The following is a 20,636-nucleotide window of genomic DNA, read 5'->3' as shown; positions in this document are numbered from 1 at the left end:
TATTCATCAAATATAGGAAGTTTAAAATGCACTCCTTATCATCCATTTTGGCCGCCATCCACCCAGGAGATTTCATGGTCTCTTTAGACCTCACTGAGGCCTACCTCCATATTCCTATAGCCAAATGCCACAGAAAATTTTTACGTTTCTCCTTTCAGGGCAGGCATTTCCAATATAGGGCGATGCCATTTGGCCTTTCCTCGGCCCCTCGGGTCTTTACAAAGCTCTTGGGGTCCCTGGCGGCCTATATCCGGGCGTCCCCCATCCACATTTTATGTTACCTTGATGACATTTTGGTTCATGGGAACTCCCTAGAGAAAGTGAAAGTAGACCTTTCTGTCACCATGTCGGTTCTTCAGGACCATGGGTTTTCCATCAACTTTGACAAAAGTCACCTCCAGCCTTCCACATCCATTTTACACCTGGGATCCATTATTAATTCAGAATCTTCCCAGGTCTTTCTCTCTCCTGAGAGAAAAATCAGTATAGGGGAGTTAATTTCACGCATTTTATCTCAACCTTCAGTTTCCATAGTAACCCTGTCTTCCCTTCTGGGGAAGATGGTGTCATGCATAGGCATCATTCCTTGGGCTCGCCTTCATGCTAGGGAACTACAGTGGCTCCTATTACCTTTTCAGAGATCGGGGCACAGCAACTCAAGTCGTCGCATTGTCATCCCACCAATTGTTCGCAGATCCTTCAAGTGGTGGAAGTCTCCGGCCATAGACAAAGGATCCCCTTTCAGGTGCCCGGAGCAATTTGTCATCACCACAGACGCCAGTCTATCGGGATGGGGCGCCCACGCCCAGGGGATGATAGCCCAGGGCACGTGGTCCCCGGAGGAGGCTTCCAAGTCAATCAATTGGCTAGAGTTAAGAGCCGTCTCCCTGGCTCTGAGGCAATTCTCTCCTCGCATTCCCAACCGGCACGTTCTCATTCTCACCGACAACATTGCCACGAAAAGCCATATCTGCAGACAGGGGGGCACGAGATCCAAGGCCCTCATGAGGGAAGCCCTCAAGTTAGGCCTTTGGGCGGAAAAACATCTTCGGTCGCTTCTAGCCGACCACATCTCGGGGAGCCTCAACGTCCAGGCGGATTGGCTATCTCGAGCAACGATAGACCCAGGAGAGTGGAATCTCCATCAAGACCTGTTCCATCAAATCAGCCTCAGATTCGGCCTTCCAGTTCCGGATCTCTTCGCGACCAATGCGAACGCCCAACTCCCTCGCTTTTTTTCCAGATTTCCATCCCCGGGAGCGGAAGCAATCAATGCCCTCCGGAGCCCATGGCCTCCAGGCCTACTCTACGCATTCCCTCCAATTCCAATTCTCCCGGACGTGATTCACAAGGTCCTCACCGAGAGGGCCCGAGTAATTCTAATCGCCCCTCATTGGCCCCGCCGGCCCTGGTTCGCGGATCTCCAACAGTTGTCCGTCCAGGACCCTTGGCGACTCCCCGTTTCGGGGGATATGCTGCGGCAGGGGGCCTCATTCCATCCAGACCCGGAGTGGTTCCACCTCACCGCCTGGCTGTTATCAGGAGAGACTTAGAACTGCGTGGCCACGACCCCGAAACAGTGGAGGTCATTTTAAAAGCCAGAAGGGGTTCGACCAATCGAATCTACGACCATACGTGGTCCAAGTTTCACCAGTGGTGTCTACAGGAGGGCCTCTCTCCCCTGTGCATCCCCATACACAGGGTCATTTCCTTCCTGATGCAAGGTTTCCATCAAGGACTTTCCACCAGCACCCTCCGGCGTCATCTGGCGGCCATTTCTTCTGTCCTAGCGGGGCCCCGCAGACAGCCTCTCCGTTCCTTTCCAGAAGTTCAGGAATTCCTCAAGGGTATAGCCAACCTCAGACCTTCCAAGGTCCACAGGTATCCATCCTGGGATTTGCCACGGGTTCTCCATTCCCTCACGCAGGCACCATACGAACCCCTAAAATCGGCGTCCCTCAGGTACCTATCCTTTAAAGTAGCATTCCTGGTGGCTATTACCTCTGCCCGACGCATTTCGGAGCTGGCTGCCCTCTCAATCAGGCAGGACCTCTGTCAATTTCATCAGGACAAGGTAGTCTTGCGACTGGACCCCACCTTCTTACCCAAGGTCAGTTCCATGTTCCACAGAACTCAGGATATTGTCCTACCTTCCTTCTGCCTCCAACGAGACCATCCCTTGGCAATTAGATGGCACACCCTGGATCTCATTAGAGCGCTGAGGATCTATATCCAACGCACAGGACCCTTTCGGAGGTCAGAAGCACTTTTTATAGCCTATCACCCCAGAGTCATGGGTGCCAAAGTGTCTTCAACAGTGATAGGCCGTTGGATCAGAGGGACTATATCTAAGGCCTACGAGTCGGCCTCCCTTTCAGTTCCAAGGAACATCACAGCGCATTCCACCAGGAGCGCGGCCACCTCGGCCGCTTGGGCGACTCAAGCCCCGTTGGAGGAGGTCTGCAAAGCAGCCACTTGGGCCTCGCCAAATTCCTTCATCAGGCACTATAAGATTGATTCTTACGCCTCAGCGGACGCTGCCTTCGGCAGAAGGGTACTCCAATCCGTTATCTCTCACGATAGCAATTTAACCCCTCCCTAGGGACCATCTATTGGGTATGTCCCATGTGACTGCTGGACCCGCTCCTTCAGTACGGAGAATAGGCGTTGATTGCTTACCTGAACGCCTCTTCTCGTACGGTGAGCGGGTACAGCAGTCACTTCCCGCCCTTGTATGTGTCTTCTTTACCTTCCTATAACCTTTCTTCCTCTAACAATGAGACTTGAACACTAAAGAGCTTCACATCTGAGCCTAGTCTACGGATTCGCGAATTCTGGGGAAGGGGCGGATCCAGCAAGCTTTTTTAACACTAGGCTCAGTTCCACCGGATTGGACATGAGCAACCCATGTGACTGCTGTACCCGCTCACCGTACGAGAAGAGGCGTTCAGGTAAGCAATCAACGCCTATTTCCATTGCTTAGACCATTTATCTAGTAAAGCTAAATCATTTACCATATTACAGACGCCTCCAGGAATATCAACCCTATTGCACACTTTAGAGTCATCGGCAAATAGGCAAACCTTCCCTACCAAACCTTCCCCTATGTCACTCACAAATATATTAAAAAGAATAGGACCCAGAACAGATCCTTGTGGCACACCGCTTGTAACCTGACTCTGCTCAGAATACTCGCCATTAACAATAACTCTCTGATGTCTACGCTTACGTCTATTATTTTACTGAAAGAGTAGTAGATGCTTGGAACAAACTTCCAGCAGACATTGGTAAATCCACAGTAAATGAATTTAAACATGCCTGAGATAAACATATATCCGTCCTAAGATAAAATACAGGAAATAGTATAAGGGCAGACTAGATGGACCATGAGGTCTTTTTCTGCTGTTAGTCTTCTATGTTTCTATGTTTCTAAAACTTTAATTCTGAAATTGGCTGCTTGAAAGCAATAGCTTCCAATGTAAATAAAAGAAAGGAATGTTCTCCTTTTATCTCAATTAAGTAGATAAACTGCAAAGCTCAGCAGGGAGGTGCCTATCCTTGGAGAAGTGGAGGAGTGAAAGTTTGTCAGGGTGGTGGTGGCGGGGGAATAATAGAATTGTTCCTGGTGTAAAAGAGTCTCTATTGCTAATAAGAAAGAAATCCTTAACAATGAATCTACAGCTATAATGGAGCAATTAGATGTTGGGATTATTCCCTATATAGTTCTGCTTGTGGTCCCTGTTCTGGGGAGAATGAGTGACCAGACAGACAGTGTCCGTTTCATGGCTACCCAATGCTTTGCAACTCTGATTAGATTAATGCCACTCGAGGTAAGTCAGACCCCTTTCCTGTTGTGTCTCAAGGCGGTGCCACCTTTGTTTGCTTGTTTGTTCCCCGAAGTGGTGCTGAAGCTACAGGTAGTCCTTGACTTAACAACCACAGCTGGGACCAGAATTTCCACTGCTGAGCAAGGCATTAAGTGAGTTTCTTCCAGGTTTACCACCTTATAGCCAAGGTTAAGCAAATTGCTGCATTTGTTAAGTGACTCACACAATTGTTAAGTGAATCTGGCTTTTCCCATTGACTTTGCCTGTCAGAAGCCAACTGAGAAGGTTGCAAAATGGCAGTCCCATAATCATGGGGATGCTACAGTTCTGCATTGTTCAAAGAACGTTTTCTATATAAAGGTTTATTTTGTTTAGAGTTAGTGTTTTTATCAATCTCCATTATTGCTTCCACCCTTCATTCTAAACTAAAAGCTATTTTGAGAGTAAATTACTATACGTTCACTTAAATATTTGACTAATGTAAATTTGAGGACTACGTACATTTTACAAACTCTGAAAACCAGTGTGACTTTAATTTGCCTTTTAACAGAAAAAAGATCCTGATAGATACACTAACTACACTTGGCCAAATTAAAGTATTCAATTTTGAACTTGTACTTCTATCTTTCCTTTCAGGCTGGCATTCCAGATCCACCAAATATGTCTGAAGATTTAATTAAAATAAAAGCCAAAGAGCGCCATTTCTTGGAACAATTATTGGATGGAAAAAAAGTAGAAAATTATAAAATCCCAGTACCAATTAAAGCAGAACTCAGAAAATATCAGCATGTAAGCTTTCATTCATCAAACAAGTTTTCATTTGTTAAATTGTTTGAGGCCTTGGCTCTCATCTAGGTTTATTTTAATGTATCCTCTATTATAAAACTTCTTCATGGTAAGATGAAATTATCCATTTGAAGAAAGATGCTTTAGATGGGCAAACGAGTTTCATTGGTGTTTTTGAAATTTTCTTTTTTTCAATTCATTTTTCAGTTCCCACATTTTAAATTGTCAAAATTGTATAACCTTTTACAGGAAGGTGTGAACTGGTTGGCTTTTCTCAACAAATACAAACTTCACGGTATCCTGTGTGATGATATGGGCTTAGGAAAAACCCTACAATCCATCTGTATTCTTGCAGGAGATCACTATCTCAGGTAGACTGCATAGTTCCTGCTGCTCAATATTTCTCCAAATGTTTTTTTCCCCCCCAGTACAATAATTGAATGAATGTTCTTCTATGTTCTCCAAAGGGCTCAAGAATATGCAAGAACTAAGATGGCTGATAGCATTCCACTCCCATCCTTGGTTGTGTGTCCGCCCACCCTGACAGGTCATTGGGTGGATGAAGTAGGCAAATTTTGTTCCAAGGAGTTTTTGAATCCTTTGCACTATACTGGCCCTCCTACTGAAAGGGCAAGGTAAGCGATGTATTTTAAAATGTTACTTTTGGTGATTTGAATAGTTTCCTTTTCTTGGAATTATTTGAATTTTTTATTTTTATTTTTTGTAGCTTGTAGAGTTTTAAGCCATATATAAAAGCCTAATTCATTCATATGTTGTCTCTTTCAGGTTACAACACCATGTAAAAAGACACAACCTAATTGTAGCTTCTTACGATGTTGTGAGAAATGACATTGATTTTTTCAGGTGAGAGCTATTTTTTTAAAAAAAAAATTAGGTTCCCATATGTTTTGAAACAAGCCTGTGAAATTGGTGGCCCACAGGCCAGTTATGGCCTGCGCAGACCATGCCCTCCCCAGCTCCGTGAAGGCAAAAAACATTGTGATACATCACAATATGATCCGCGATGCAAGCGGTTTGACACCCCTGCTTTAAAACAACTAAAACTAATTAATGGCATCTTCTTTCCTAGAAATATTAAATTCAATTACTGTATTCTTGATGAAGGACATGTCATCAAAAATGGAAAAACTAAGCTATCAAAAGCTATCAAGCAGTTGGCTGCCAATTACAGAATAATACTCTCTGGCACACCAATCCAGGTAATCCATGTCTAAAAAGGCTCATGGTAATGGAGAAACATATTTTCACTTGTTTAGTTTAGGTGAGGGTATGTATTGAGGGGCGGGATTACCTTCAAAACCTTGGAATCCCATAGTGTAAGCATCTCTCGTCAGAGGATGCTGGATATCCACATATTTGATTGCCAAATTCTAGGCATGATGCTGATTACTAAGTATTGCTCTGCAAAGCATGTCAGTATATGAATGAGGCACTCTTCCAATTATAGAGCCAGGGTGGCGCAGTGATTAGAGTGCAGCACTGCAGGCTACTTCAGTTAACTGCTAGCTGTAGTTCAGCAGTTCAAATCTCACCACCGGCTCAAGGTTGACTCAGCCTTCCATCCTTCCAAGGTGGGTAAAATGATGACCCAGATTGTTGGGGCCAATATGCTGGTTCTGTAAAATTGCTTAGAGAGGGCTAGGAAAGCACTATGAAGTGGTATATAAATGCTATTGCTATTCCACAAAAACTGGTAGAGCTGTTTGAGATGTTTTTCCCAGCTCTGCATGCAGGGATGTGGACCAAGAGTCATGGGCTCCCTCAGTGGAACAACTCTTACTTACCCATGCAGGCATCAAGGGAAATCTTTGTAACAATTGTGCAAGTTTCTCTCCAGAGATTTTAGTGGCTTTGAAATTGTTGTAGATGTAGAGGTGGGCTGCTAAGGTGGACCAGTGATGTGTGCTCACACCCGTGGCTCTGAGTGCTAGTGCAGTCCAGTGCAATTACGCTACTGCACCTGGGCAGGGAGCGAAATCGCACACAATTTCACTCCCTGCCCAGGTGCAGTAGCATAATTGTGCTAGACTCCGCTAGCATTCAGAGCCACGGGTTCGAGCACACATCACCGGTCCACCTTAGCAGCCCACCTCTGTGTAGAGGGATGGCTTGCTTCTCACTACTATTTATGCAGGGCACCCCTTTTGGATGCTTTGATTTTACAGTTTGAATTTATGTGGACTTGGTTTTTTTATGCCTATCTCATCTCAAGCAAAACAGATCAGAATAAAGAATATTTATGTAATCAGGTTGGCAGTCATGATTAAGTTCTCTATTTTTCAATAAATTAACTATATGTTTTACTGCAAATGGCCAACTGGCTATCGTTACATTTTTCCCCCACCCCCATCTTATCTATTTCTTTCAGAACAATGTCTTAGAATTGTGGTCTCTATTTGATTTTCTTATGCCGGGATTTTTGGGTACTGAGCGTCAGTTTGCAGCTCGTTATGGCAAGCCCATTTTAGCAAGTAGGGATGCTCGGAGTTCTAGCCGAGAACAGGAGGCAGGTAAGAAATACTGCTTAATAAAATTCCTTTCCTTTTACAGAATCTCATGAATCCTGCTCTTGATTTAGTGGAAGAATGTTTGATGTTTCAATAACATTTTTCTTATGGGCCTTTGTAGGTGTCCTTGCAATGGAGGCATTACACAGGCAAGTCCTGCCATTTTTATTACGAAGGATGAAAGAGGACGTATTGCAAGATCTTCCACCAAAAATTATTCAAGACTATTACTGTATTCTCAGCCCCCTCCAGGCAAGTTACTTAGATTGAATCACATTGACCTTTAGAACAGAAGAGAAGAATCACTTGTGGGTTTCCCCAAATCCTTTGCTTGCTCTAAGTGGATTTTTCACCATACTGTTGAAAGTGTGCTAGGAAGCCATTTGTCTCTGAAGTAAAAATCTGCTGTATTTATTGATCCAAAAGGTAATAGTTTGCCCTCACCTGTTATGTCTGACGTTAGGGGATTGGTGCTCACCTCTGTTTCCTTGCCGAGGAGTCACTGTTATCTGAAGGCGCTTTCGTAGTCATGTTTCTGTCATGACTATATGCCAAGGCACACGGAATACAAACCCAGTGTCCTAATTGCTAAGCCACTATGCCCCTATTTGTTGAAGCAGTTGCCTCCAAAAATAGATTTAAATCAGTATATTTTTTCTGACAAATGATTTTTGTGTCTTCTCCCTTGTTTTTGTAGCCCCATATCTCATTTAAGAGTTTGATTGGGAGAATGGAGAGAGTGTATGAAATAGAGATAAGTACCAGTAGTGAAAGTGATGCATTTTGTAAATGCAGCTTCTCTGCTGTTGGGAAATTGAAATGGTGACTCCCTACATTGGCTTTTTCCTTGGAAATGCAGTAGTATTTTGATTGAAATGTGGTTTCACTCAGTCCTACATATAAGTAACCTGTAGGATACAATAGAAGCATTTGCAGTTTTAATTTAGCTTATTAGAGTGACTATACATGTTGACGTAACATTTGGTTGCTAAACTAGGATTTGACATTTTCCTGGTGGGAGGGTACAGCCAGTTTAGCTTTTTAAAAGACTCAGCCAGCGACAGTTCCATCTTTTTTGATGCAAATCAAAAATCCTTCTTCTAAAAAAATAAAAATAATGGTTTGATAGAGCAGGTCTTTTCAAAGTGACATTTGTAGGTTTGACATTCCCTGGAAAAAAAGCAAAATATAAAGATATTGTTAACTCATAGTGCGCAAATATTTCAAAGAGTAGAGATAGCTGGAAGTGTTAAAATACCAATTTGACATTCCTTTTGTACAACTTTAGGGGTGCACATAATGCTGTTACCCCTTCTTTTCCCTCAGGAAATCCTCTGTGAAGTGGGGGCTGGGCTGAGAGTGATTGTCCCAAAGGCCCAAGCACCCTTTTTGGCATCACCCCCTCTGCCTGAGAGGGAAGGAGAACATGTGGCCTCCTGCTTTTTAGTCCAACCGTCCTTTATTGACTACACCAATCTGGCTCCAATTACTGTAACTTTAAATAATGCAACTTTAAATAATTCTTTTGATAGGTTCAACTTTATGAAGATTTTGCCAAGTCTCGTGCCAAATGTGATGTTGATGAAACAGTTTCATCAGCTTCACTCACTGAAGAGACTGAAAAACCAAAGCTTAAAGCTACAGGACACGTATTTCAGGTTGGAAATGCCTCTGCTTATTTTGCTACTTAATTTTGCTACCTGCTTATTTTGCAAAAACCCAGATTTCAGCCTCAGTGAAATTTAGCAGAGATACATTTTCTCCACATAGTCCCCCTGTGCAGAGAAACATAGCTTATCTAAATTGCTTCCTGGTTCTAATAATGCAGATGGACAGGCTTTGTAAGCTAGAAGTTCCTCAAGTTTGATTAAATCCTGCTAAATTAAATTTAACCCTATTTTATTTTGCTAGTGAAACCAGATGAGGTTAGCTGATGGGTCTTAAACGTTCAGTGAGACAGGGAGCTCCTCATGCAGGCATATGACAACAGACTCCAGTAGATTGACCAGGTCGGACCACTGAAAGGTCCAATTGTTATGAAGCATCAGACATCATGGCGTCTCCTGTGCCTTATCCTATCTCCAGTTATCTTGACTCTTGTCCTGTTATTGGACTCAGGTGGGAATTGAGACAAGAGAATGAGGCTGACTCTGCACAAGTCCCTCTCACTTAAATCCAAATTACATGTTAGTCTCAGCACCATTATATATATTATATTTATGCAGTAATCATGCGAAGTGTTCCTTTGGCTCCTCCTTGAGCCACCAATGCCATTAAGAGGGACTAACATTTAGGTCAGAAACTGCAAGATATTCTGGATGGAGACGAGTTCTCTCTTGAACGGTAATGAGTCTTCTAGACTCTTGGGGATTGTCTGGCTCCATAAAAAAGGGAAGTAAAAGAAGTAGTTGACCTTCTAAAATTCAAAAAAGGCCGTAACAGCTTTGAAGTTTGATAATCAATTATCTAATTTCTCTAATTCACCACCAATGGGTACTGATTTTGCTATTATTTCCACAGCGTGGGATTTTGGAGACTGAGCAGAGGGGAGACATGTGGATCTTGATTTCATAAGATGATTACCAAGATAAAGAGAGCTATTTTTATGAGATTTTCCCCCCCACTCTGAAAGTCAGACTGAACCAACGTCATGAAGATAGCTTGAAACCCTCCACATTTAATGAAAAAGACTTGACAAACATATTAAAATGAATGTAAAACTGAAGGTCTAAAGATAAAATATATTTATAAATATGAGCTTTCATAGCATCTATGAAAGGCAAAAAAAGAAATGCATCTCTTGAAAGAATACTTCAAAAAGATATATTTAAACAAGAGGCTTTTGCATGTGTATGTAAATGTAAAATTCCTTAGAACTGCAGATTAATGCAGAGGCAGAACCAACCAAACAGGAATAAACCTGTTTTGAAAAAACCTCTTAGAAAAGATTTCCTACCAAATTGCTCAGCAACAAAATATTCAAAAATATTTTTGTTATCTATGAAACCCATAAACACATCTATATATAATAGTTTGCATCTTAGAAAAAGAATCATATGGTTAACATTTTTGATAAAGTGGTAAAACAGCTCACTGGAATGTCTAGGATTCTGGGCCAGTTAAGAGCAAGTTCAAATACAGGATGGAAAATAATGCCATGAGCAATTATTTACTACCTCTGCTAAAACACCCCTCTCATTTAAAAAAAACCAGCCATCTCCTCTCATTTTTTTGCAAAGAGTTTCACATTTAACACCAGCCTACTGTGTTCTGCCATGTAGGAAGTAAATATATCTTGAAAATCTTAATGCTTATTTGATTTCTTGTTTTGTGGCTTGTTTCTAAAAGGCACTGCAGTATTTAAGGAAATTGTGCAACCATCCAGCACTAGTTTTAACTGCTCATCACCCAGAACATAAAAGGATCACAGAGAAGCTTGCAGCAGAGAATTCTTCTCTTCGTGACATCCAGCATGCACCTAAACTCTCTGCTTTAAAACAGGTGGACAAATTCTTGATTGTGTATTTCATGTACCAGACAAGAAGTCTTTCAAATATATTCAAAGTGATATTTCTGCTAGCACCTAGGACAGGGGTGTCAAACTCACGTCATGTAGCAATGCCATGATGTATCATGACTTTCCCCCTTCTCTAAATTGGGCATGGGCGTGGCCAGCGTGTGACATACCTGGCCCATGGGCCGCGGGTTTAACAGCCCTTTTCTAGACACCTTCACTGTGTAGAACCTTCACCGTGAAGCACACAGATATTAAAAAGGAATATCTAGAAATGTTAAGAAGATGAAACCATTTGAGTAAACAACATAAAGCATTTAAAGTACATTTTTGTATGTTTAGCATTATGTGTAACCTACAAAAAAACTTAGTTGCCCTCTTAAATTTATAGCCATACTTCTTGTGCTACCAGTAGCTTAAGAGTCTCATTCCAGTTTTGCCATAACTTTGTAGTAAATGTTCAGTTATTTAAAAATAGCAACTAGGTTCCAGTTATTGGTGTTTATCAAATTTGAAATGGTAATTTATTATTTGGTATAATTCTCAGCTAGCATTTAGTAGCAAAATATACTAGAATTTGAGCCTGCTATATAAGATTCAGTGTAACTCTTATGTCACAATTTGGGGTAGTAGAACATAAAGATGTTCCTTTTTAATTGTTCATTTAGTCCAGTGTTGTTATTCTCATTTAGTTTTAAGTTTCTTTTTATCCCGCCTTTATTATTTTTATAAATAACTTAAGGCATGGAACATACTCAATACTCCTCCTTCCTCCTATTTTTTTTTCTACATCTAACAACTCTGTGAGGTAGGTTGGGCTGAATGGGACTGACCAGCCCAAGGTCACACAGCTGGTTTTAATTTAAACTATGTCTCTGAAACCTCAGCAAAGCTGAGCTTTTTTCCAAATCCCCTGGTCCTTAAATAATACCAAAAATGTCAAGAGGAAAAAAACCCTCTGTCATTGAGTTACTATTCCACAGTGTAATTACAAGTGCACTTTAATGTTTCAGATCTTGTACTGAGGCCAAGTAGCCAAATGTGTTGCTTTGATCCTGTTTCCCTATAAGCCAGGGGTGTGAAACTCAAAGCCTTTAGACCGGGGTCTGGCCCACGGAATGCTTAGATCTGGTCCACAGGGCCACCCTGGAAACAGCAAAGGGCTGGTCCACAATGCTTTTGCCAGCAAAAACAGAGACCGGAAATGCTGCGTGCAGCCCTCCTGAGCTCCATTTTCAGCTGTGACGGCCTCCTGCAGCCCTCTGCCAGCAAAAAATAGAGCCTGGGAGGGCCCCGTATGGGCTGCAGGATGTCGAGCTGGGCACACCTACCCTGGCCACATCCACTCAACCCTCCCAAGGTCAAATGCAACCCTGATGTGGCCCTCAATGAAATTAAGTTTGACACCCCTTCTGTAAGCCAAACCAACTACAAAATGAGATAAAAATACAATAACCAGTATTTGAAAGTTTCTTGGATGCTCTTGTGGATAAAAGGCCTCGAGAAGCTGGCTGACTGATTGTTTGGTGTTTTTTTGTTTTGTTTTTTAGCTATTACTCGACTGCGGCTTAGGAAATGGTGGCTCTCCAGAGAGCGGCACTGAAACGATAGTTGCCCAACACCGAATTCTCATCTTCTGTCAACTGAAGAGCATGCTGGACATAGTAGAACATGACCTTCTGAATCCTCACTTGCCCTCTGTTACCTACCTGCGATTAGATGGCAGCATACCGGCTGGTCAGAGACACTCAATCGTCTCAAGGTAAAGCTAACATTGTTTGTTTAGATCTACTCAGAGTCGTCTTTCTCCAGCTCTCTTTTTGGCTGAAATAGATGCGATTTTGCTGTTTTCACTTGAGTTGAATATTAAAGTGTTCACCTTACCTGGCCCCTGTATATTATTTACCTTTGTCCATCAGCATATGCCCCTGGTATCTAATAGGATCTCTTTCTTCCCCACTATCTAATGTAAAGATATGTATAGATGGGATCATTCAGGTGGAATGTGGATAAGACAAGTCTGTACTCAGTACGAAACTTAATCTCTGGTACATCCAGATCTGTGGTTTCTTTGACTCCATATTTGAGATGTAGAGGTATTTCTTTTGCAAGAGGGGGCGGGGGAATGCTACTTTAGGAAGAAAAGAGCAACACATTCTTTGTTAAGAAAAAAACAAATCCCCACCTTGTCAGAAGGAAATCCTGCTGCGATCCTTCCCAGGGTGAGAAAACAGCCAGCAATGATATCATGGAAGCCTTTGGCTTGTCTCTTTGTAGTAACTCCTCAGCACAACCAAGGCACAGTGCAATAGTTGTATTTGAAAAATAAAAGCTCTTCCAATAGAGGTAGGCAAGTTGAGGCAGAAAAAAATGTCATGCCCTCATATTTTCCTGCTGGGAGAGCTTGGCTGAAAATTTCATGAAGCTGACATTTAATTAAAAAGTGAAATATTGCCTTTAGCCGCCCATATGATGGTAGCCCAAATCCTTGATGGCAATTTCCAAACAGCTGAACATTGTTTTATATCATTGCTACAAAGCTATAATGGATTTTAGCATCACTGGCTGAAATATCTTTTTGGAGAACTTTTCTATCTCTATTCTCAATTATCTTGGTTTTGTAAAATTAGTTTTGGAGGGGAAAGGTAGTATTACTTAGCTTTGGTTCCCTTGGTCTTCTAGGGCAGATAAAGGCAACCCCTGAGCTATTAACTTAATATGGTCCATGTTGGTTCCCCATGTAACCTGCAAACTTTTAATTCAGCTATCATTTGGCAGGAAAAAAATAGATCAGCTATCAGAGAGTAGAACTTGTATATGTTCCTTATTGAAACCTCAAAAATCTTCATTGGTGCCAGTTGATTTTTTAAAAAGCCTAATTACTACATTTTGCGGGGCAGGGCTTATTGCTGGAGAAGGAAAGGCTAACTTTTCTTGACTCACCTGTCCAACATTCTCTTATTCTTAATCTTCTGGATAGTCTTAGTTTTCTGGCTATCTTCCATATATGAAAGTGTCCAATTAATTCTTCACTTATTTCAATAAACCGCTGTTAATCTTTTATTGCACATGGGAAACTGTCATTAGAAATGATGCAAAAAACAACTGGTTGATTCAATTCCACCTTTTGTATTTGTAGGATGGTACAGTAACAGCAACCTGCTAGAAGATCAGTATTTTAGATTAGATGGGCTACAACTTAAGTATTGTAGCCAGCAACAGTAGGATGGAAATAGAGAAGTGACATCTTCATTTCATTGCAATCATTGTGGGGTTTGTTTTAATTGACAGGTTTAACAATGACCCATCCATAGATGTGCTGTTGCTTACTACTCATGTTGGTGGACTGGGCCTTAACTTGACTGGAGCCGATACCGTGGTATTTGTTGAACATGATTGGAATCCAATGAAAGACCTCCAGGCAATGGATCGAGCACATCGTATTGGACAGGTAAAAAAAGATTAACCCAAATCATTTAAGATAAGTTTAATGAATCAAAAATTGCCAGACATTTCTGAAACTAATGCCTTATACACGATGAATCATTTAGAACTAAGGTTTTTTTCTTTTAATTTGTTACTAAAATACTATTTAATTTGATTTATAACATTATAAAATACTAGATCAAAGCAGAAAGAATTTAGAGCAAAGACATTCATTTTACAAATGAAATGCTCAAATAAAATGATGATTCTGAAAAATGTTTCACAAGCACGGTTCGTGTTCTTACTGCTTTTACATTCAAGGCTTGTATAAATGTCACATGTGTGTCATTTATTTTATTGTTCTTTGTTCCTCTAATTGGATGTCTTGTTTTGCTGTGTAATGGGTTTTTTATAGCTGGCATATGTATACATTTCTATTAAATCCCCATAAATATTAACTATGTTGCAGAAACGTGTTGTTAATGTTTATCGCTTGATAACAAGGGGAACCTTGGAGGAAAAAATAATGGGTCTTCAAAAATTCAAAATGAATATTGCAAATACAGTGATCAGTCAAGAGAATACCAGTCTTCAGAGCATGGGAACAGATCAGCTTCTTGACCTCTTCACATTGGATAAGGTAAGATAAAGATTTGTGGGGCAACTCTGGGTGGGCCCTGTATAACCTATGATTTCCAATATTTTCATATTATTGCCACACAGAGAACATATGCACAGATTTTAACATGTGTTTCTTTTTTCCTCGATGTTGTTCCTCCAAATCTTTAAGGATGGAAAAACTGAAAAATCAGATGGTGCCACTTCTATTTCTGGGAAAACATCCATGAAGTCAGTCCTTGAAAATCTTGGAGAACTTTGGGATCAAGAACAGTATGATTCAGAATACAGCCTGGATAAGTTTATGCACTCACTCAAATAACCATTCTTATGGTTTTTTTGGGTTTTTTCAGCTGATATTCAGCATATTTCAAAACATTTATAGTGGGTTTTCAGCATCACATGAAAAAAAAGATGAAGACTCATATTCTGCATAAAGCCAACATATTCTGTTGGGATAGTTAAGTCTTAATACTTATATTGTTAAAATTCTAAATTGCAGTTTAGCTTTGAATTTCCAGAATAATTACAAATTCTTATAGTTTTGCTAAGTATTATACCTTTATTCAAAACAGGTTCACCATTTTCCTTTTCCGGAACCTTTCAAAATTTCTGCAGTTTGTTTTGAGTATTTTGTTACTTTGAACCTACCTTGTTTTAATGGTACACTATAGGAATGTTCAGTTTAGCTATTCAGAATAATTTGTTCACTTTGGATTGCACATTGACGTAATAACAGCAAACCATACTGGAAGACACTGAGGATTTAATTGAGCTTTGCAAATGCTACAGTTCTCACCTTTATATATTTAAGTATGTGGTGCTCTTCAGTCTTCTGACATTTTGAGAGCAGTTGACTTTTTAATAAAATTTCCAAAAATGGCTAACAGGCCATTTCTACATCCTGTTTAGAGGGTGCTATTTTTATGAGTGTTTGTGCGTGTATATAATGGCAAGTGCATAGTCAGCTCGGAGAGCTAAAATATGCAGTAGGTTTCGATGTTATATTTTTTTGTAAGAGAGAAAATATATAAAATAGCGCTTTTCCAGAAGTGGTTCTTATAAAATTAAGAATCCATGCTGGAAAAATACCCAAATGCACTAGTGCACAATCCTCTTCAATATAAAGGGTAATGTTTTATTTAGGGATATAGCTTAAAAAAAAACGCCCCTTAGAAATACCCTGCATCTAAGAGAATAAAATGTTGAACTGAAATCATGTAATACAAATTTAAAGAGGCTGTAATAAAAGTGAGTAAAAATAACAAGTTGTACATTTTTAAAAAAGAAACATATTCTTAAAGGGAGTCAGTAGTGACATGTCTGTGTATAGATGTCTGTACCAAATGCATACGCCGTTTTCTAAATATTTTAAGACAAAACTACATAAACACTTTAATAAATAAGTATATGTATAGATGTCATATCTAAGGTTTGAGCATGTGTGTACTTCAGCATCAGAGCTTGAACTCTTTGAGGCCTCTAAAATGTTTAAGTAATTGTTTTTAAACATTTCAAGAGGAAAAACAACCTGTTGGCTTATGGAGCAATATTGTTTTTCAGATATGAATGATGAACCTGTGTCATATTTCAGCAGATATACAAACTACCATACTGTAACATTAAAATAGCATTCCTTGGGGAAAAAAGAGAATAAAAAGCCAAGTTGGCACTAATTGATCTTTTATACATTTTGTGACATTTTTCTTCCTGCATCCTGGTTTATAAATGTTATAAGTCCATGGAAGGAGAAAAACACAGTTTGTGTATGTTTCCATAGCCGGGAACACTTTTACAGCTTGAGGAATCCAGCTTTTCTACTCCATGTTTTATGGAACCGTACAGTAGGATAAAAATGGGTCTTCATTTAGTTGCCAGTAGTAGTAGCAGCGGGTTTTAATTTGTATTCTTTTAATATTTTAGTGCTAACAAAAATGTTAAAATATTTAAATTTAGTAGCTGGTGCAGTGGGGTTGGGGAGTGAGCCAGAACACAAAGTTATAGCTGATTGGTTGAAGAGTGCTGGCCCCTGCGATGTAATTGGTCACTGTGGGTATGGAGGGGAGTTTCCCTTTCCCTGCTGCCCTTTTCTAACGTATGTGCCCCATGTAATCTGTGATTTACCTCATGGTGTTCCTGCTGTGTTGATTTACTTGATGATGCCTGACTATTATAATGTTGTATTATAATACAGTGGTACCTCTACTTATGAACTTAATTTGTTCTGTGACCATGTTCTTAAGTAGAAAAGTTTGTAAGAAGAAGCAATTCTCCCCATAGGAATCAATGTAAAAGCAAATAATGTGTGCGATTGGGGAAACCACAGGGAGGGTGGAGCCCCTGTTTCCTCCCAGGAGATTCCTAGAGAAACTCCACAGAGGCTTCTCTCCGCCTTTTCCGGCCCTGTTTCCTCTCAGGAAGATTCCTAGAGAGGCCCCACAGAGGCTTCTCCCTGACTTTTCTGATTACAGTTTCGGAGGCTTGGGTTCATAAGTGGAAAATGGTTCGTGAGAAGAGGCGAAAAAATCTTGAACACCCGGTTTTTATCTAGAAAAGTTTGTAAGTAGAGGCATTCATAGGTAGAGGTACCACTGTATTTTGCTTCCACAAAAATTACATTACAGGAAACGCATGACAAGTTTTGCTTGACTTTGTATCCATTGTTCTGTTAATCATGATTTTATCACTTCTTGTTGTTGGAGAAACTGATCTTCCAATGATGGACTAGAAAGAGAAGGCTTCCATTTTACATTGCCCTCCTTGGTGAGGGCTGGCAAGTCACAATACAAACCTCCAGCTGACTCTTTGTACATTGCCTACCATTGTTTGATGTTGGCCACCTTCTGTGATATGTGGGTAGTAATTTTCTAGTTTTTAACCAAAGTGGCTGAAAGTTGCAGTCTCTGGTACATGAATAACCAGTTCTGGTACTTATAATTTGCACATCGTTACTATGCAAAATGGAATACAGTGATACCTTGTCTTACGAACTTAATTGGTTCTGGGACAAGGTTCGTAAGGTGAAAAGTTCATAAGACGAAACATTGTTTCCCATAGGAATCAATGTAAACGCAAATAATGCGTGCAAACCCATTAGGAAAATCCAAACTTGAAGGCTTAAAAAAAAAAGTGGCAGGCAGACAAAGTGAAGGCTAATGGAGTGGAAACAGACAGTGATGAGAAGCGAGAAATGGAGGTCCTAACGAAGGCTAATGCTGCCCCAAATCTCTCCCAAAATCACCCCTTCAAAACCTTCCTATGTTGCCCCAAATTCCTCCAAAATTTGCCACTCCAAAAGCTTCCTAAGTTGCCCCAAATTCCTCCAAAAATCACCACTCCAAAAGCTTCCTATCTTGCCCCAAATTCTTCCAAAAATTGCCACTCCAAAAGATTCCTATTTTGCCCCAAATTGCTTCTAAAATCGCCCCTCCAGCCGCTTCCTATGCCACCCAAATCGAGGTCCTAATGAAGGCAAATCGAGTGAAGAAAGGCAGCAAGGAGAAATGAGGCATTTTGAAAGGAGAGGTGAGTTTGGAAGACTTTGGAAATGATTTGGGGTGGTTTAGGAAGCTTTTGGAGTGACGATTTTGGGAGGAATTTGGGGCAAGATAGGAACCTTTTGGGGGAGCGATTTTGGGGGCAGTTTGGAGAGGTGTAGGAAGCTTTTGGAGGGGTGATTTTAGCAGTGAGATGGGGTGAAGGAAGCGGCAGGCTAGGAGGGATTTTGGCAGCAGGATGGGGCGGCTGCGGGGAGTAGAGGGCTAGAGGGGAATGTGGCAGGGAAATGTGGCAGCTCCCACGTTCCCCGCCTCAGGTGCAAGCAAAAGAGGGCGGGGAATTCCCATGCAAGCAAATGGGTAATCCCGGTGGTGACAGTCACATGGCAGGGAAATCCCTTCGACAGTCAGAGAGCGCATCTGCAGTATGAGAGCGCAGGCGCAGTAAGGGAGCCCATGGACCTGGGCTCAGGTTCGTAAGACGGAAAGGGTTTTTAAGACGAAGCAAAGAAATCTTAAACCCCAGGTTCATATCTCGAAAAGTTCGTATGGCGAGGGGTTCATAAGACGAGGTATCACTGTATATGTTTCCTTATAAAAAGAGGCATTGTTATGTTGCATTATTTAGTGGACAGAGATGTATAATTCTAAACTGTACACAGTTAGCTATTTGCAGTTATTCCCAATTAATAACTCTTTTTTTGTAACTTTCTCAAAAAAAATTTAGTTGCGAAATTTTTTTCCCCCTCTGTGCCTCTATCTCTTTATCCCAAATTGTCATCTAATAGATAATACAAATACTGATAGTTCCACTTCACAGGCAACGATATTTTGAAATGGATTGAGATTTTGAACCTGGTGGATTTTATCTCCAGTGCCCATGCTGTTGTAGCGTTAAATCAGGAAGGAGGCCTAATGGTCTCTTGGCCCTTGGAATTACAATTGAATTCCTTACACCATTGGACTTTGGCTTCCATCAATAGTGGGAAGGAAAGTTGTGTGCTATTATTATACAGAAAAGTAAGGATTGTTGATTATTGAAGATGGTATCATGAATATCTTTTCTGTTTATTTAGTTTTTGGGGAGGAAAAGAATCTACTAACCAGATATTCATCTGGCTAGCATCCTTAGTCTGGTCAGCTTCAACACATTATTTTATCCCCTGGCTAGAGCTTTAAAAAAAACTTTATTTGGAGAGAGTAACAATGAAAGAGCTTGCAAGCCAATAAGCTGGAAACATCATTAGTAACTGGTTAGAGCTGGAAAGAAACATTCTGAGCAAGTAAAGCAGTGAAAAAAATCCTGCAAAGACTTAGGCCTTGGAAAACTGCTGCAGAGAGTAACAATGAAAGAACTTGCAAGCAGGTAAGAGCTGGGAACATCGTTAGCACCTGATTGGGCTGGAAACAAACATTTGGAGCAAGTTAGAGCAATGAAAAAAACCCCTGCAAGACTTAGGGCTTAGAAAACATTCTTCGCAGAGAATAACAATGAAAGAACATGCAAGATAAGAGCTGGGAAGATTGTTAGCACCCAGTTAGGGTTGGGGGGGAGGAGAAGCTACATTCAGAGTATAAGACACACCCAAATTTTCAGCCTCTTTTACGAGGTAGAAGGTGTGTCTTATACTCTGAAAAATACGGTATGTGTAGAATCCAGCAATCCAGTCCACCATCAAATTATCAGGAAACTGAATATAAGCATAATTTGGTGGAAATTGATGTTTTATTTCTGTCGTGCTGTAAAATTCAATGTCATCCAATCAATATTTTCCTAATTTGTTTTCTACAATGTTTTCCTGCTCAATGAAGTAGTCAATGGCTAAAAGTTTAAAAAATCCATACCAAAATATAGAAAAATTAATATTACTAATTAAAATTTTAAGGAAAGAAGTGTCTTTACACATTTCAACATGCAGAGAGAATAGGAATGCATTCTATAACTCTGGAACAATACAGAACATAAATCCCGCCATATCACAAATAAACAACCTTCTGATGGAGAGGGGCATTTTCAGAAGACAAGCATAAGTTACTGGAATTTTAAAAAGATCAAGCAATTATATTCAAAAATAAGCAACCAATGTCAATATTTTACTACAGGCAAACTCTAATCCCTGGATCTTTCACTGTTTAAAAATCTGGTTATTACATTTTGCACTGCAGCTTCCAGAAACTCATTGAGGAATAGCCCCATATATCTATAATTAAGACTTTGTCACAAACATGTCTTATCATGTTGTGGAAGAATTGAAATTGGTACACAAGACAAGTACAAATTTGCCTTTTCCATATTCAACTGAAGATCAAGGAGGATCCTTCATATTCTGATCTTCCAGGAAGCGTAAATCTCTATCCAAAACATCTCCGTCAGTTTTCCATAAAGCATTTCCATTTTGTCTGAATTTAATTTAAACTTGCTCCCCTTACCAAAGTTAAG

The 20,636-nt window shown here is 40.5% G+C and overlaps 1 protein-coding gene across 2 annotated transcripts in view; it reads left to right on the top strand.

Moving 5' to 3' along the window:
* Window positions 1-16,386, top strand: part of BTAF1 (B-TFIID TATA-box binding protein associated factor 1) — a 98,673-nt gene extending 82,287 nt beyond the window's left edge. For both annotated transcript variants that reach the window (XM_070752414.1, XM_070752413.1), the window contains exons 25-38: window positions 3,682-3,830; window positions 4,464-4,616; window positions 4,863-4,984; window positions 5,081-5,248; window positions 5,400-5,477; window positions 5,704-5,833; window positions 7,003-7,144; window positions 7,263-7,393; window positions 8,674-8,799; window positions 10,490-10,642; window positions 12,206-12,417; window positions 13,947-14,106; window positions 14,551-14,721; window positions 14,872-16,386. In XM_070752414.1, coding sequence (XP_070608515.1) covers window positions 3,682-3,830; window positions 4,464-4,616; window positions 4,863-4,984; window positions 5,081-5,248; window positions 5,400-5,477; window positions 5,704-5,833; window positions 7,003-7,144; window positions 7,263-7,393; window positions 8,674-8,799; window positions 10,490-10,642; window positions 12,206-12,417; window positions 13,947-14,106; window positions 14,551-14,721; window positions 14,872-15,021 — 2,045 coding nt within the window. In that variant the 3' untranslated portion in view covers window positions 15,022-16,386. The remainder of the gene's footprint in view (window positions 1-3,681; window positions 3,831-4,463; window positions 4,617-4,862; window positions 4,985-5,080; window positions 5,249-5,399; window positions 5,478-5,703; window positions 5,834-7,002; window positions 7,145-7,262; window positions 7,394-8,673; window positions 8,800-10,489; window positions 10,643-12,205; window positions 12,418-13,946; window positions 14,107-14,550; window positions 14,722-14,871) is intronic.
* The last annotated feature ends 4,250 nt before the right edge of the window (window positions 16,387-20,636 follow it).

This window comes from Erythrolamprus reginae, chromosome 5 (genome assembly GCF_031021105.1).
Source record: "Erythrolamprus reginae isolate rEryReg1 chromosome 5, rEryReg1.hap1, whole genome shotgun sequence".
In the NCBI taxonomy this organism is placed as follows: domain Eukaryota; kingdom Metazoa; phylum Chordata; class Lepidosauria; order Squamata; family Dipsadidae; genus Erythrolamprus; species Erythrolamprus reginae.
This window is presented reverse-complemented; position numbering and strand designations above follow the sequence as displayed.